We start from the raw sequence: 16,125 nt of genomic DNA on the forward strand, positions 1-16,125 counted from the left end.
ACCGACCAGGCGCGACTCTTCGGGCATATCGTTTCCCAGTAGACTATTATAAAAAGCGTTCCAGAGGTCCGGGCCTAGAATGAATCCCTGTGCTACTCCCGACCTGATTTCCATCCTCCTTTGGCCCTCCAGCGTCTCATAGAGCAGGGAGTTGTCTTTCAGATAATCCCTCAATATCCGCATGAGATAGCTTGGCACGGGAAATGAGTTTTCTAGTGTGGCTAGCATACCTCTCCATCTTACCGAATTGAAGAGACGTTTCTGACATCAAGCGTTATGAGGGGCACTATCCGTCAAGATCGGCGGCTGTGTGCCTCGGCTCGATGAACCGCATCTGCGTCCCCCATAATAGAATCCACTGTGGATCTCCCGGTTCTGAACCTGAACTGCCTTGGGGATAAGTCTCCGGCAGCGCGGATCGCTTCAGCGAGTCTATCCCTGATGAGTTTTTCGAGTACTTTTCCGGCCGTGTCAAGCACCCTTACTGATCAACGAGAGTCTGGCCACTTTCCAGCGACAATTTTTCCTTGCGCCCTACTTCAAGCAAGTGTTGAACGCTTCAAACAGCAGTTCTGGCCGTTGGCGGAACACCAGTTTGTAAATTTCCACCGGGATGCCATCAGACCCTGGCCCCTTCTTGTTTTTCATAGTGAGAACCGCGTCTTCGAGCTCTCTCATTGTTAAAGGGGGGCAATCCTCGACGCTTTCCGCGATATTTACATCAACCCGTACAGGGTGTTTGGGAAACAATGCTCGCACAATGCGGTCCATTTGGTCGGTACTTAGTATGCCCTCTACAGAGCCCCGATTTTCCGGATGGCAAGCTTATAACTTCATTCACTTCGTTAACAAGGTTCTGCCAGCCGCAAGCTTTGTTTTAATTTATAGCGCTGCGGAGTGTCCTTTTTGCTGATCTATACTGTGCCTTTATGGCACATGCCTCCTCGTTGGCGTGCAGACGGCGGAGCTTATGACACTCCATCCGTAGGTCGGCAATTTCTGCGGTCCACCAGTACATAGAAGGCTTGTCGCGCCTGCGGCCCTTCCGGGCATGCAAGCCTCACAGCTGCGACATTACCAGCCCCCGGAGCACTCTCCACCGCGGCCTGCCTGCTCCAAGAGCTTCGACGAGCCCAATGTTCACCCTCGCGACATTCCACAGGCAGGAGGAACGTCGCGTTGATGCTCGTCGGCAAGTAGCATCAACCACTTTGAACGCGATGTACTGGTGATGACTTGCCCAGAAGTCTTCTAGGCCTCTCCACCCGTCCAACGATGATGCCAGAGCTTCCGACGCATAAGTGATGTCAGGAATGCTTCTTCACAGTCTGGGCGCCGAAACGTTGGCGTAGATCCGGTGTTTAATACTACGAGCTCGGTTCTCGCCGCCATTTCCAGAATCCGTTTCCCTCTAGAGTCTGACTGAGGTATACCCCATTCAAGAGCCCTGGAATTAAAATCACCGCCTACCAGGATTCGTCCCTCCGTGCTCGAAACGGTGTCCTCCAGAGCATCAAGCCGGCGCCGAAAGTCTGGCATCGTCTCGTTTGGCATCAAGTAAACGCTAAAAAACGTTATCCCTAAACGCCGGATCCAGACAAACCCGTTCACCCGGTCTTTGGCAAGAACACGAAGTCAAACGTCGTCCCGAACCCAAATAGCAACGGTGCCCGATAATTTGGGATGTAATGAGGACGGGTCCTTGTTTCGGTATTGCTCGCTAATCAGCACTAGATCAGCATTTACTTCCGCAGCGAAATGTGCTAACAACTGGTGAGCGGTTGCACTCCGGTGCATGTTAATTTGTAAAATGCGGATCATGCCATTCGCACCCTAACCCTCTCCGATTCCGCCCTGAAGATCGGACACCGTCCCGAGCCCACTATGTGTGCGACGCTCTCATCAGACGTGCTACGATCCCTGCAGGGAACGCAACTCCCGCTTTCATTGCAGGTCTTCGCTTGATGACCCATTTGGCCGCATCTCGAGCATGCTGTCCTCCCGACCGGTCCCTTGCAAGCTGCTGACGTATGTCCATAGACCAGACACCTGTAGCACTTGGTGGGGACATTGGGTGGGCATTCGCACCCTGCATACTACCCATCCGATTTTGATTCTTCCGCTGCTGAGGAGTTTCCTCGCATATTACTCGGGGACTCCCAGAACAGCGAGCTTTTGGCATCGAGCATTTAGAGAGGTGATACCTAGCCGGGCATTGGTTACCTCTGGACATTCATGCTTTATCGCCTCCTCTACTTCGACCTTTTCTGTGAGTCAATATCCCGGAATTCTAAAGAGCACATGGGCTCTAGGTTGGAAACAAGAGCCTTCTCCCCCAATAACCCCTTGACCGCTTCGCAGAACGTACTCTTGTTAGTCGTCTTTGGGCCCAGTTCGACAAGAACTCCGCCACTGCTCGTTTTCCGTATGGTAGACACCTCTGCTCTGTTGTCTTCGGGTTTTCATCCTGTAGCGGATTTCACTAAGGACTTCCTCAAATGTCTTGCTTGCCGTCGGCGTAATGAGCAGAACCGATAGTCTAGTCCTTCTTCGTTTCCTCGTCTTTTCTGCTCCTGGCTTTTGGTTGGCAGCCTCCTTGTCTTTGGACAGTCTCTGGCGTTTTAGTCAGTTGTTTCTTTTCTTCTTCTTCGGCTTCTTTTTTGGGCCCTGGAAACTACTTCGATAAAGTCTCCTTTAGGCACGTCGTCCTCTTTCCGCTTTTTACCCAGTTCCCTTTGCAGTGGGCTATCTGCTGTCCGTTTGGCGCAAGCAGCGTTCTTAGCGGGGAGTGCGACTGTTTCTGCTCTCCAACCGTCTTCCCCTGCTCTCCACGGTTCGCCTATAGAAGGAGATGAGGTCCAAAAGTTCCTCCAGTTCCATCAGCCCGTTTTTGACACCTTTGCTGATGTTCCTCTGGAGGAGCGTTGCCGACCGCATACGCTTCACCACTGCTGCGCATTTCCTGATGAGCCTTTCCTCTTCGGCTCTAGCTAGGAAGGTCGACTGCACCTCCACTCGGTTTGTGTCCGAATCCATCTGCTCAGGACTAGCGATTCTAACTGAGCTTTCTTCCAGAACAGGGGCACTACAAGGTGTTGGCGTTGCCATCTCCGCACGGTCAGTCGCGCCACTTGATAAGGCTTCCTTTTTATTTGGGCGCATCGGGTATGTCAGCCCTCGCTGCCTCTTTCGCTGATCGTTGCGGTGAACGACGCATTTTTGTGCTTCGCCCAAACGCACTCAGCTCCTCCTCCTTCCCTGTTGTTTCGTCGATTCTTTTAATTAATTTATGTTTATTCTCCATGAAAAACTAACCAACGCATCGTGTGCAAAGGAGCAGACCGCAATAGTCAGGAATACGGGTGTACCCTCGGGGACATAGCCCTTAACCCAGTTCCCGGAATTCACGGACGAATCGGCGCTCGCTCGGGGCAACGCGGTTTACTAACACCGGTTCAATGCACACTAAGCGACCAAGGTCCCGAAGGGGCTGGCTCCTGATACACGTCACAACTACGCTCATATCACCCCGTCGACGTCGACAGAGAGTTCTCGACGGCTCTGGAGACTCCCAGTGTGTCCCGATGTGTACCGGTCATCCGCGGTTCGGTCTTCACGAGGCGCGAATCCTAAACCACATGGCGACCATTATTTCAAAGTCATTTTTTGATTGAACTTGAAAGTTATGGCTATTCTACTAAGAATGCGTTCACTTCTGGTACTTTCCATAAGTCAGTTTGTAGCCCTACATTTCACGAAACATTCCTACAGTTAGGGCGATTATCCTGCATCAGCAAGGATTATCTGTTGAACCTAACTACTTGTTATAATTGGCTTTGACTTTCAAGTGTGGCAATAAAGTGCAAAAGGTCTTGTACATCACGAATTCCTAATGAAATCCTTTGAAACGAAAAGAGCCAAGAAAGAATAAAAATAAATTCAGAAAATCTCGCCACAAAAGTTAACAACTCTCAGGACGACAATTGCTTAACTCGGCATAAACCGCAGACTTAGCAAGGACTTGCACTGATTGAGACCTTCCCCCGCTTAAATACATAGAACTTAGCTCTGGCCCTTCATAAAATCAAATTTGTATCCTTGCGGTTCCACTCTTAAATTCTACTTCCACGTCGCATCGTCAAAGCGCCGGCAAAAAGAAAAGGATAAGGACATTGAAATTGAAAGGGACCTTTAACCCTCGTTTGACAGCATTGTCACGATTCTTCCGTCCAACTATATGACGATTAAGGTGCCTTATTCAGGAGCTAAGAACGGCCTGCTCGGCCTCGGATACTTCCACGAGCAGATGCCATTTTACGAGTGTATATGCCTTTGTCGTCCCTGAGCGAATGAGTTGAAAAGGACTTGAAATATACATAAAATGATAGAAAGAGAGCATTTCGGAGACATAAAACGACCCGTTCAAAAGGATATCCTTTGGAGATAATCAACAAAGTGATGACGTCTTCACCGCGATGAATGAAAAGAATGATATCTTAATAACGAGCTTAAGACGGTGATGATATCCATCCCCTGTTTCAAGTGGAATGAGGATTTCTGTTCCCGATACGTATCATTCGAAAGGTTCAATGAACTCAGGTTCATACGAGTGTGGTTGAAGTTTTCATATGAAAAAGGATATCCCGAGGATATCGAGTTTCAATCCAAAGCCAATTTGTCACCAATGCCACGATTTCTGAAATCTAATTGTTCGATTTGAGAGTTGAAGGGCAGGCGCATATTGAAAAGGATGTAGTTTGCTAGCGGTACACCGTTGCTAGGGGCGTTCCACCGAAGAATTGTTTGCATGGAAACTGAGGATTTTATGTGGGTTGACGTTGAAACCGGATGTCTTTGGCTCTGCAAACTTCATCTGTTTTCAGATATTGTGACTCCTTTTCCATTTTATGAATTTCTCAGTCTCTGTGATAAAATATTCAGGATGTCTCATGGCGGTTGTAGATTAAGTACTTTCGGAATGTATATGCCCACAAAATACGTTCATGCACGACGAAGCAGAAGTGCGGTTTTGGATTAGAACGTACGTATCCGGTTTGATTCGTTGACAAAGACAAGTCTAGGTCTGGGAATTGAAAACACAAACCTCCTATGCTTAGCGATTTCTAAGCTAAATTGAAACTCAACGTTCGGTGACATCCTGAAAGGGTAGATGTGATTCATGGGGTTTATTTTAAAATAGGTCGACAGGAAATTTCATCAATTGTAAGTCTGTCTAGGCAAACAACGAGAACTATTTGATGTTGCTTTGCGAATCCTTATTGAATTTCCGATAAGGCTTGATTGCAATTGCAAAGGCTGAATTTGTGAGAACTCGTACTTCGCCTGGCTGAGCATTTAAAAGTGTTTCCTGGTTTACCTATATGCGTTCTTAGAAAATTTGAATAAGTTTTTTTGATTGTATTGAGTAAAGCGCGTTCTCTGGAGGGGGGGGAGTTCTCCGCCACGATTTTTAAGAAATCACCACTCTCTCATCGCTCCCAACAGCCCTGGCTCCACAAGAATAGTTGTGAAGGTTTTCATAGTTTTAGAGTAATTCTCCTCTGACATGACCCTCTCCCAAATATATTTTTGGGACTCTTAGTGGATTTTGCGCCTCGGTTAGGTATCTTTTGCATTCTTTAAATTTCATGCTAAAGATCCTTCAATATCTCTCTGATGCAATATGAGAACGGTCCAATTGAGAGCAGTGCAATTACTTCCTCTGCTAGTCACCATTCGCTGTGAAGAACTATAGTATGTAAGATGGTTTGTTTCTTCGTGCCTTGGCAAAACACTCTCTCATATAAAGAAGAAGCAAATGAGTCTACCGACTTTTCAAACAACCACCTCTCTTTTATGGGGGTTGACATTGCAGTTTCTTCTATTATGGCTTTCTTCCTTGCAAAGATACGTTTCTAATGCAAGCAGATCAACTAGGTCCTCCTTGTATTCATTAACAGCACCTCGCCTGGTGTCATCCTGATATACATATATGGTGGCCAAAATCTCCCAAATGGAGCATTGCACGTATTATTCGACGTTCTCTACCCGGTTCCACCAAATGCATTTCAGCTCCCCTCAGGATATCCCGAAATGCTTGCACGCCTAATTCACTGTTCTGCGTCATGTGTACCACATATACACTGCGACTTCCGCCCTTTAATTAGCACATCCACCGGCAACAGGCTCGTACGCCGACTTTGGTCAACATTCAATAATCTTTCAGGCCAGATTACACCTATGACATGGTGGAGACAGTTGCTAACAAAGGCTTCGAACTTTTGTATGATAGTGGGGAAAACATTGGCACGAAACAACATCAACTTAATGCCGGTGCCGGTCCAAATTTTAGATAAAGCAGCCGGATCTAGCGCTGTTAATGACTTGTTAGCACTGATGAAGAGAACAAGTGGTTCCCGAAATATCGCTATTTGCAAGAATAAATAAATATCATCAGCGAATAAAAAAACAAGCAAGTCTTAATTATTTCAAAGAATTTAATGGCTAGAAGCACCGTGGAATTAGACTTAGATTGGTTTTGTTGTTGTGTATCTTAAGTCCGAATCTACTTCAAACCCATTTGACCAAGGTCCATGACTCGGTGAGAGAGTCGACAGGTGGCATCAACGTAGTCGAGAGGTTTGAGAAAAAATGTTATGGTCCGAAGTTCTTCACATCCTCTGGACAAAATAGAATGACGGACTTCACCGATAACAAAGAGGAATAGCATCGCACACAGTGTTTTACCTCCAGTTCGGTACGTCCTCGGAGTACCAACTAAACAGCTCCCCTTCGTCAGAGAACTAGCCTGGAACCGTTTGTCACATTATTTCGGGCTAGTCCCCGAACTTTCCCGCCTTGCGGAGCACTCAAATCAGGGAATTCCTTTCACCAACGGGAGGAGAGTGGAGGAAGGGAACTGTCAGTTCAAGGCTCCTCCACCGGACGAGCTCCATCTTCTTAGCAACAAGAAGGACCCGAACGTAATGGACAACACGGCTCCACCTGTCAGCACTCCTCAGCATCTCTTCGATAATATTGTCTGGAAAGAGATCCCCCGTGTTTAAATAGAGCTGCTGACGAACTCCATCCCACCTTCCACAAGAAAAAAAAGTGTGATGGGCGGCGTCCACAACTCCATTGTAAAACACACGATCCGGAGATCGCGCCTTTCAAATCTTGTGCAGGTGAGACTGAAAACCTTCATGCCCACTTAAAAATTGGATAAGGAAATAGTCAGTGCGTTGCTATTCTTCACGAGCAACAACCTTCCTTGCGCTTGCTGCAGTCTTGTTCGCCGCTGCTTTGATTTGCTCAAAAAAAATCATCTTTGAGTCAAGGCTCAGCACGAGGTACTTCACCGCTGGTTTTGATTCGATTATCGACTCGCCGAACGATATGGGACGCAGGGTCGGAACTCTCTTTTTAGTCAGGATGACTACTTCAGTTTTTTGCAGTGCAATGTCGAAACCATGAGTAGTCGTCTATCCGCTTACCCGTCGCATCAATATGCCTAGTCTGCTTTGCGACTGTTCGACAGTGCGTCCAAAAACAAGTGCCGCGAAATCATCTGGCATGTCGAGTTTAAGTAGACTATCATAGGTAGCGTTTCAGAGGTCCGATCCTAGGATGGATCCATCTGCCACCCCCGACGTGACCTCCATCCCCCACTGACCCTCTAGTGTTTTATAGAGCAGAGAGCGGTTCGTCAGATGGTCCCCTCAATATCCATAAGAGATAGTTCGGCACATGGAAAAAATTGTCTAGTGTGCCTAGAATGTCTTTCCATTTTACAGAATTAAAGGCGTTTCTGACGTCAAGCGTTACGAGGAACACCACCCGTCGAGTTAGGCGTCTATTTGCCTCCGCTCGTCGAACGGCATCCACGACTTGCATGACAGCATCAACGGTGGATCTCCGGTAGCGCGTATTGGTTCAGCGAGTCTACTTCTGATGAGCTTTTCGAGCACTTTTCCAGCAGTGTCAAGCATACATAGTGGGCATAAAGCATTCCAGATGTTCACGTCATCAGCGAAGTGGCGATCTGAACTCGGCGCGATATCTCAACTAGAACCGCAGGATGCCGATGTAATCAATGCAGAGGATCAAGGCAGGAAACCTGGCTACTCTCTGTTGATCAAGCTTTTGAGATGTTCTTTGATGCACTCCAAAATAATTTTACCTTTAATTTTTGCGATGACAGGAAGCACACAATTCATTCATGCCTTGCCACGCTTGAGCGAATAGGAGCATTTTTGTTTGAAAGAGTAATCAGTCTCCGCATGTTACTGTGACTAGCCATTTCATCCACAAGAGGTGGAACTTTACAATATGTTATATGGTTAAGAACTCTGATAAAATGTTCCAACTCTTTAAGTTGGTCGACGTAGCGGATGAAGAGTCTACCGTTAATGTTCTTTACAGAGCCATCTGGAAACCATCAGCAAGTTTTTCTTGATGCGGTATAAGATAGTGAAATCATAATTAGTTGCGGTAGCTGCTGCTTTCCTGATCAGCGCAATAGTGAATTCCCATTTGTCATAAAACCCGCTGCACTGCACTTCTCGAAATTTCCCGGTGCTCAAGTGCTCTCACTCGCAGTGGCAATAAGAATCATCAGTTCCCTTCGCTCTTTGAGCTGCCTTCATATCCCAGCAGTTAGCCTGATTAGGACACTCCGTCGAGACGTGGCCGACAACCCCATCTGCACCCGAGAGAAGGGAACTTCCACTGGTGACCCAGTGTTCATTAATATTCTCCGGATAGTTGCTCAAAATATCTACTGAGCGACCAGCAAGTTAGTTCTCCCACTGTCAAACAACAGCTAGAACCAGTAAGCGAATCATGTTGAACTTCATAGGTCGATTTCGAAGCGTGGCAGCTGTATACGAAGCATAACAAAATTCGAGCCCACAAATATCTATGCCTTTTAATGGGCTTTTCCGACAAGCAGGAAATACTTTGAGTGAATTCTACAAACCGCATCAAACAGCGGAGTTATTACGTCAGCGTGGCACCGAATTCCCGTCTCAATAGAAAGTACCATTAGTCAGGGTGGGGTTGGCCGTCGGCTACACCCTGATATACATATCATATATGGTTGCCACTCACCCTTGGAGGGGTATAGTGCGTCAACCACACCTACACGCCATCGTTCGCGGTTACCTAAAATGGCCTTCAGCTCCCCCCATGACTTCCGTCCCCCTTCTGGGCCAAACTCCTTTGTGACAAAACACTCGTCGGCCATCTTGGGAGAGTGGATTGCACTGCATGGCTTAGCCCGCGATGCAATTGTCGCCTCCCTCAGTCCACTGCCACCTCTGTCTTCTGATCACAGTGCATACGAATGGCAGGCCTGTACCCCCAACTAAGCTTTTTGTTTACGATAGTGTCAGGCAAGTAGCTGTACACCGATAATATGACGCAGACCTGATGTTGCTGTTGAGATAACTGCGTTTTCAGATTTTAGACAGGGCAGCGAAAGCGGATCTAGCGCTGTTAACGCCGGGCTGTTGCCCGCAGTTCGGTACTACCACCAGCCGAAACCACGCTTCCTAGATATACAAATTAATACACGCTTTCAATGTTCTGCCCATTAATGCAGATACGTTGACCTGCCAAACTGAGCACCTTGGTTTTGTTGGTATTTATCTTCAGTCCAACTCTATTTGTCTATCTTTCCAAATCCAGAGCCATTTGACCAAGGTTCATGGTCTGCTGAGAGAGCAAACAGATGCCATCAACGTAGTCGAGGTGTTTGAAGAAAGATGTCATTGGTCATTGTCCGGTCATGGTCCGGTGGACATGCAACGTCGCCGATAACAAGAAGAAATAATATGGATAACAAGATGCTCGTTTTGAACTTCAGACTTCTCTGAGATTTTACCTCGAAGCGGCACGTAACATTTTACGAGATCAAATGTCACATATAATAGCTAACATATTATTTTCCCGGGAATACCACTTCGCAATTGATGAAGAGCAGATGAAGCGAGGGATGTAAACTCCGCGCGTTTTTCGAAAATGATCCGTGGGAACCAGCCTGTCCGCTGTCGATCAAGATTCCGAGATACTCCTTGATGCGTTCCAGGATTATTTTAGTGAAAACGGGTGCCCTTCTTCGGAATCTTAACGATCATCCCCTTCTTCTACTCTCTGGAAATAGCAGATTTGCGATCACAGTAGGTACAGGGATAAATAATTCTGCGAGGAGACCGTCTTGTCCAGGAGCTTTACTCGGTTTGAGTGCATTGATGGTCGAAATGATTTCTTTTGTGCTTGAGGGAACAGTCCGTATCCGTATATCACAGTGACTACCCATCCACAAGAAGAGCAATTTCACTGGCTGTGATAAGGTTAAGAACCGAGGAGAAGGGTTCTTTCCACCTCTTCCGTTGATCAGTATAGTGGATGAGAAGGACGACTTCTCTTGACGTCCGTCACAGGTTCATCGAATGATTTGCGACCACATGCAACCTCTTGTAGTATACACATACATAAAATAGCAAATTCTCTCTTGTCGCAGCGCACACTATGCTGAACTTCTCTGAATTTCGCTTGGTATCGGAGATCGAGCGCGTCACGCCCTCCTTCACTCGCACCAGTCAGCAGAGCAAGATAGCTCTCTCGTTGTCGAACGACAGCTGCATCATATAAGCGGTCGATGGGGAACATGGGGGGGGGGGAGCGGTCGCCAATCTTGTGGGAAGTGGCGAGCGCTGCACACAAGCGAATGTAAGCGACCATCCAATGATGATCCCTTTCGAAGCTGTTGGCAGCGTCTCTCTTATTACGCAAATCCTCCTAAATCTACTGCTGATCGTGGTGAATTTAGTTGTTCGGGCGGTGTCAGTTAGGCTGAATCCCAACTGACCTTATGCTCAAACAATGTGTCACCAATAACGAGACGGTGCAAACTGCAAAAATTCACAAACGTCCCACCATTATCGTCACGGCCATTAAGAGAAAGCGAGCATTATGAAGACCCTCGCCACCGTTATCGAGGAGTGTACGCACATTCCAGGGATCAATCACAGTCCAATCTCAATAGCCAAAGGTCATAACCGTGATGTCAGTTCGTATCCGAGGCGTTACGACAAGCAAGGAAGACTTTAAGTGTATTGTTAAGTTCCAGAGCAATCGTAAGAAGAATCCTAAATTACCTACATGCTATCCCATTGCAGGCGTCCACGATTCCTTTGGGGATATCGGTCCAAAGTATCCTTCCTCGTCTTCTACCTGTGCACATACCCAGACATGTTGCCAAATATATAGCTAATAAGCAGTTTTGTCGTTTGATTGCTTCTATTCTAAAGATTTTCTATAACCACGTACGAAGCCATTATTTTGAGCAATCTGGAGACACTGAAGTTCTTTTCTCTTCAGTTCTGCGGGATTGAGAAAGTACACTGCCATCATGTGGTTGTGGGATGAAGCAATATATTTTCGCTTGGCCAGCAGAGCAAACAACTGGCAAACACTGGAGGGCTGGTTCCTCCCGGAGCAGATGTGAGATAAGGTCTGATTAGCTGCCTCTGTTCTGGAAGGGGCCGTTATTGTCTTTTTTAACATGTACCTTCTGGTATAAAAGAAAGTCCCTATGAGGAGTGTTCCTTTACGGCGATACTGCTGGGATATGTACTGGAGGAGAGTGACAGTGGTAACATCTTTGCCCTCATTAATAATGAAACATAAAGGGTTGCAAAGGAATATTGACACAAATAAATTGGTACACCATCACCCTAAACTTTCCTATTAACTACCTAGAAGTACCTGTGTGGAGTTGCTCCGGCGGATAAGAGAACGTTCGAAGGACGCCTTATCGGTATGTGTAAGTACGCATCAGGAGATGTGTGGCCATGGGTATGCTTACGAGCAGGCCGAGTATTTAGGTGGAAGCAATCGTTTACCTATCGATGAAAATTGGCCATTGAAAAATCAGAAATTAAGCTAAATATGGAGGACAAGAAAGGAAGTTTTTCTACGACGCAGGACTTCGGAAACCAAGTACCGGCGGAAGTTGGCAGTCGATATACTGCGACCGCAGCACCTCAGTAGTGACTACTTAGCATCTAATGCTACAAGAGATAATCAACTAGACATGAGGTCCACATCGGATTCTTTTCGTATGAGCTTAAAGCTTGGAAGGTCACCCTGGAAGGCACCATTACCCCTCGGCAGTCGTTCTTCACGGGGCTCGGTAGGAATATGAATAGTTTGTAGTTCTTTGATTACGGTCTCGACTTGGCGAAAGGGGCAGAATCAGCAGTTCGTAAACTCGAGCGGTGGACAAACGTCGGAAGTAAGAAACAGTAAAGGGGGGGAAAAGAAAATTCAACTGGAAATAACCATTATTTCCAAAAAAAGAACATATGACTTATCCCGATATCCTTCGGAAAGTAAAGCCGATCCGAGAAGAAAACGTTTTCGGCGGTTCAAGCCCTATTCCCGCAAGCCATTCAAGAGTTGAATGTGGACGTCACGGTAATCTACGAACGTTATCAAAATTACGGTGTTGATGTGTGAGTCAAAGACTCATCTGAAAACACGGCGACATGGGCACAAGCCATACGAGAAACAATGGTATTCCCGAGAAACGGCTTTGTAAGGGCAAAAGTTAACGGCGTCCATACCTACAACTATAACGCCCACCCAAGTGCAGAATTAACGCAGATACCAAACAGCTTGATGTTGAATGCTATAGACCGCAAATTATTGTCAACGCGTGGACCTTGAACTGGGTAAGTCAAATAACAAACACCAGGGTTCAAATCCTGCTTGAAACGTTCCCGAGGGCTAGGCTCGATCGTCGACTCGACTTACCGTAGCTTCCCGTTGGCTAGAAAGATGATCTGGCGAGTGAATGAAAACTACACCTACAGAGATCAACAAGCCATCTTTCTCGACATTAGAAACGGAGGCGACTGCAGTCTGGACATTCGAGTGTAAAGAAGTTGTAAATCAAGAATGGCTGGCTGATCCACTGGAACTTTCGATGAGAAAACATACCTGGCGGCTTTAGAAGCAGGTCAAGATCCGAATGAAAAGGCTCTGGAAACAAGAAGTCAGTTATGTCAGCAGTAAACTGAAGCATCCGACTCTATAATACCACGACGACGTTTCCACCAAACCAAACTACTGGTGGAACCAAAAACTCTCGCTGAGGAAGTAATGCCGCGATCTTCGATGAAGGCCGTACGGAAAAGTAATCCGAATTGTTACAGACAGCTGTTCCTTCGGCAAATACGGATCCATGAGGCGCTGCTTAAATGAGCACGATTTGTGAGCAAAAATGTCACCACGTGATAGGCCCGCAACTGTCGTTCGAAATAATGGCAATTCTTTTCCCGCAGCCGTTGGAAATTGGACGTCAGCCAACAGTTCAACAGAATGTCTTCTCGATCCCCGGATTGACCATGGAGCTATTACGAGAGATCTAAGGACCAATTGACGATAGCAAGAGTTTGGGATTAGACATGATTCCGAACAATGTCCCGAAGGTTGCTGCTAAAATCAGGCCCACATAATTCGAAAGCACATTTGAATCGTGCGTGGCGGAAAAAGTGTTCCCCAGTCCCAGCCAGTGAAAGAGGCAAAAGTTGTCTTTGCTACCGAAGCCCTGAAACCCACCTGGCGCACCTTCTTTATTTATTTATTATTGATAGTAATGCGAGTCGAGAAGCCCCCCGAGGATGTAGAATTTTGGAGCAAGTGACACCATTCATGCCATCAAAATATGGTTACAGATGGTTAAGCTGGGCCTGCCGGACGAAAAGATGGAGGCTGTCCTTATTACCAATCGCAAGAAAACCAATACTGTAAAAATTCAGATTGGTAATCAAGAGGTCGTTTCAGCAATAGATGCCTGGAGGAATGATTGATGCCAAGTTAAGCTGGGCTATGCGCTAGTTCATCTCTAGCAAGGATGATGCCTAATATTGAAGTGCCAAAATATAGTCGTCCTTTGCTTATAACAAAGGTGGTGAAATCCGTTCTGCTATACGTGTCTCCTGCCTGGGCGGGAGCACTGGACAACACAATGATCTGGAAAAGGGTGAGTTCGGCATACCGAGCAACGGCGCTGAGGATGTCCAATATACGGTATCAGGGGAGCAAGGTATGTCATCGCGGAAGTGATTCCCTTGGATTCTCTAGCGAACTAAGCACATAGTCTCTACCAGAGAAGAAGGGCCAATCCGCCCGATGTGACAGCGGGTTTCCGAGAAGACACTAGAAAGGAGCTGTATAGAAGATTTTAACAAAAATTCCGAAAAGGACCGCTGGACTGTTAACACTGATGCCCAGTATTGAGAGATGGTTCAAGTGAAAGCGCGAAGAATTGAATCACCAACTAGCACAGTTCCTTTCCGGACATATTGGTTACAGGAAGTACTTGACTCGCTTTGGATTGGACGAGTCTCCAGAGTATCCCAAATGCGCCACTACAGCCGACGACCCACAGCATGTTATGTTCTAGTGCCCGAAATTCACAAATGAAAGAGGAAAGTTGAACGACGGACCCGATAATCCAGAGTAGGAGATGCTGAGATCGACGCAACAATAACTGCGATACATGCAGGAACTGGAACTGGACGCGTGAATTACTTGCGCTGGTGTAAACCAGAGTCCCGTATCCACTTCCGGGAAAAGAATAGATGAAATTACAGTGAGACATTGAACTGACTTTAGTCAGGTACTGTTCGAAAAGGGGCAAAAGTAAGCGATTAACAAAGTTTAAAATGTTGATTCAGACCATGGAATCCAAATTCAAACCAATTAATTGCCTGACTAAGTGGCAGCAATAGAAATTTCAAAACAGAACTAGGACTTCCTCCCCTAACAAATATTTACGAGCATTCATTTTCGCATTGTATCCCCTTTAATGGCTTTAATGACCACCGTTAGACTGGTTACAGAACTTCAATTCGTTGTACTTGTACTTGAAAATTTTCCCATAGCTGCACCCTATTCAACTAATATCCTGCAATTTACCATTGAAATAGTCTAAAACTTTACCAATTATCCACGAAACATTTATTTATTTCCATAGATTGTGCCTGTGCTGGTAAAATGCCGCCCGGTTACACACCAGACGATGGGAACGGATCACTACCGTTCAATCCTATAGCCACAAATGGAGAGCCATTCCCGTGGCTAGAACCAACGCTGCCTAATTTTGCTCGACCTTTACGATATACACTCACCATACATCCAAATCTAACGACGCTGGATGTGAAAGGTAAGTAAAAAGGACACTCATATAATTCACCCCTTGTCCGGAAAAGCCAACTTACCTAGAATGTAGAGAAAAAAAATTCTGGTGCAGAATAAAAGCAAAAAGTGCTAGTGATGATGATGACTGAAGGTTCTCCACAATTTTCCATTTTCCCCGTACAGGTCAAGTCACTATAGAAATAAGTATAGAAAAGGAAACGAGCTTCATAGTTCTTCACATACAGGACTTAAATGTAACGGAAAAGGTGAGTATTGATTTTGGTTCTACTTTCCACAGAAATATGTTCTCAGTTAGGGACGAATGGACGCGGGTGAATGTCATTATCTAGAAATCTATTCAGAAAGGATCCCATTTAAAAGATTGGAATAGTAGATGCCGAAAATTTGCTTCCAAAGTAGGTGTGCTCTCGGAAGGAGACGCCTGAACTCTTGACATTACTTTTATGCTAGTGAAACCTGCCACTGTCTTGAACAAGATGCCTTAAAGGTTAGAGTTTCCTTAGCTTATTCTATTACGAAAACACACAAGTGCGTGCTTAAAACTCTTGCTTTGAGATTGGACGTCCATTAGTATTCCCTCTGTGTTCGCATCAGCATCCTTTCACTCACTGCATGCAATATTCATTATCTCAACAATTCCGTTTATAATTAATTCCAGGCTATAGTCGGCCCCAAAGGATATGCACTTAAAATAGCCAGATTGCTCGAGTATCCTCCCCGACAACAACTCTATATAGAAGTAAAGGATAAACTGAGGAAGAAGACGAATTACACACTCAATTTAAGATGGTATTCAAGACTGACGCCAGAACCGGAAGGGTTCTATGTGGACCAGTACGAGAGTATTAATGGATTCCAGAGGTAAGAGAAGGAGTTTTGAATTATCAAAGT

At 46.1% G+C, this 16,125-nt stretch overlaps 1 protein-coding gene across 6 annotated transcripts in view; it reads left to right on the plus strand.

Moving 5' to 3' along the window:
* The window catches only part of LOC119646603 (endoplasmic reticulum aminopeptidase 2), a 110,005-nt gene that overhangs the window by 74,170 nt on the left and 19,710 nt on the right, over positions 1-16,125 (plus strand). For all 6 annotated transcript variants that reach the window (XM_038047099.1, XM_038047100.1, XM_038047101.1 and 3 more), the window contains 3 exons: positions 15,050-15,238; positions 15,397-15,479; positions 15,893-16,095. In XM_038047099.1, coding sequence (XP_037903027.1) covers positions 15,050-15,238; positions 15,397-15,479; positions 15,893-16,095 — 475 coding nt within the window. The remainder of the gene's footprint in view (positions 1-15,049; positions 15,239-15,396; positions 15,480-15,892; positions 16,096-16,125) is intronic.

Source organism: Hermetia illucens, chromosome 1 (genome assembly GCF_905115235.1).
Source record: "Hermetia illucens chromosome 1, iHerIll2.2.curated.20191125, whole genome shotgun sequence".
Taxonomy (NCBI): Eukaryota; Metazoa; Arthropoda; class Insecta; order Diptera; family Stratiomyidae; genus Hermetia; species Hermetia illucens.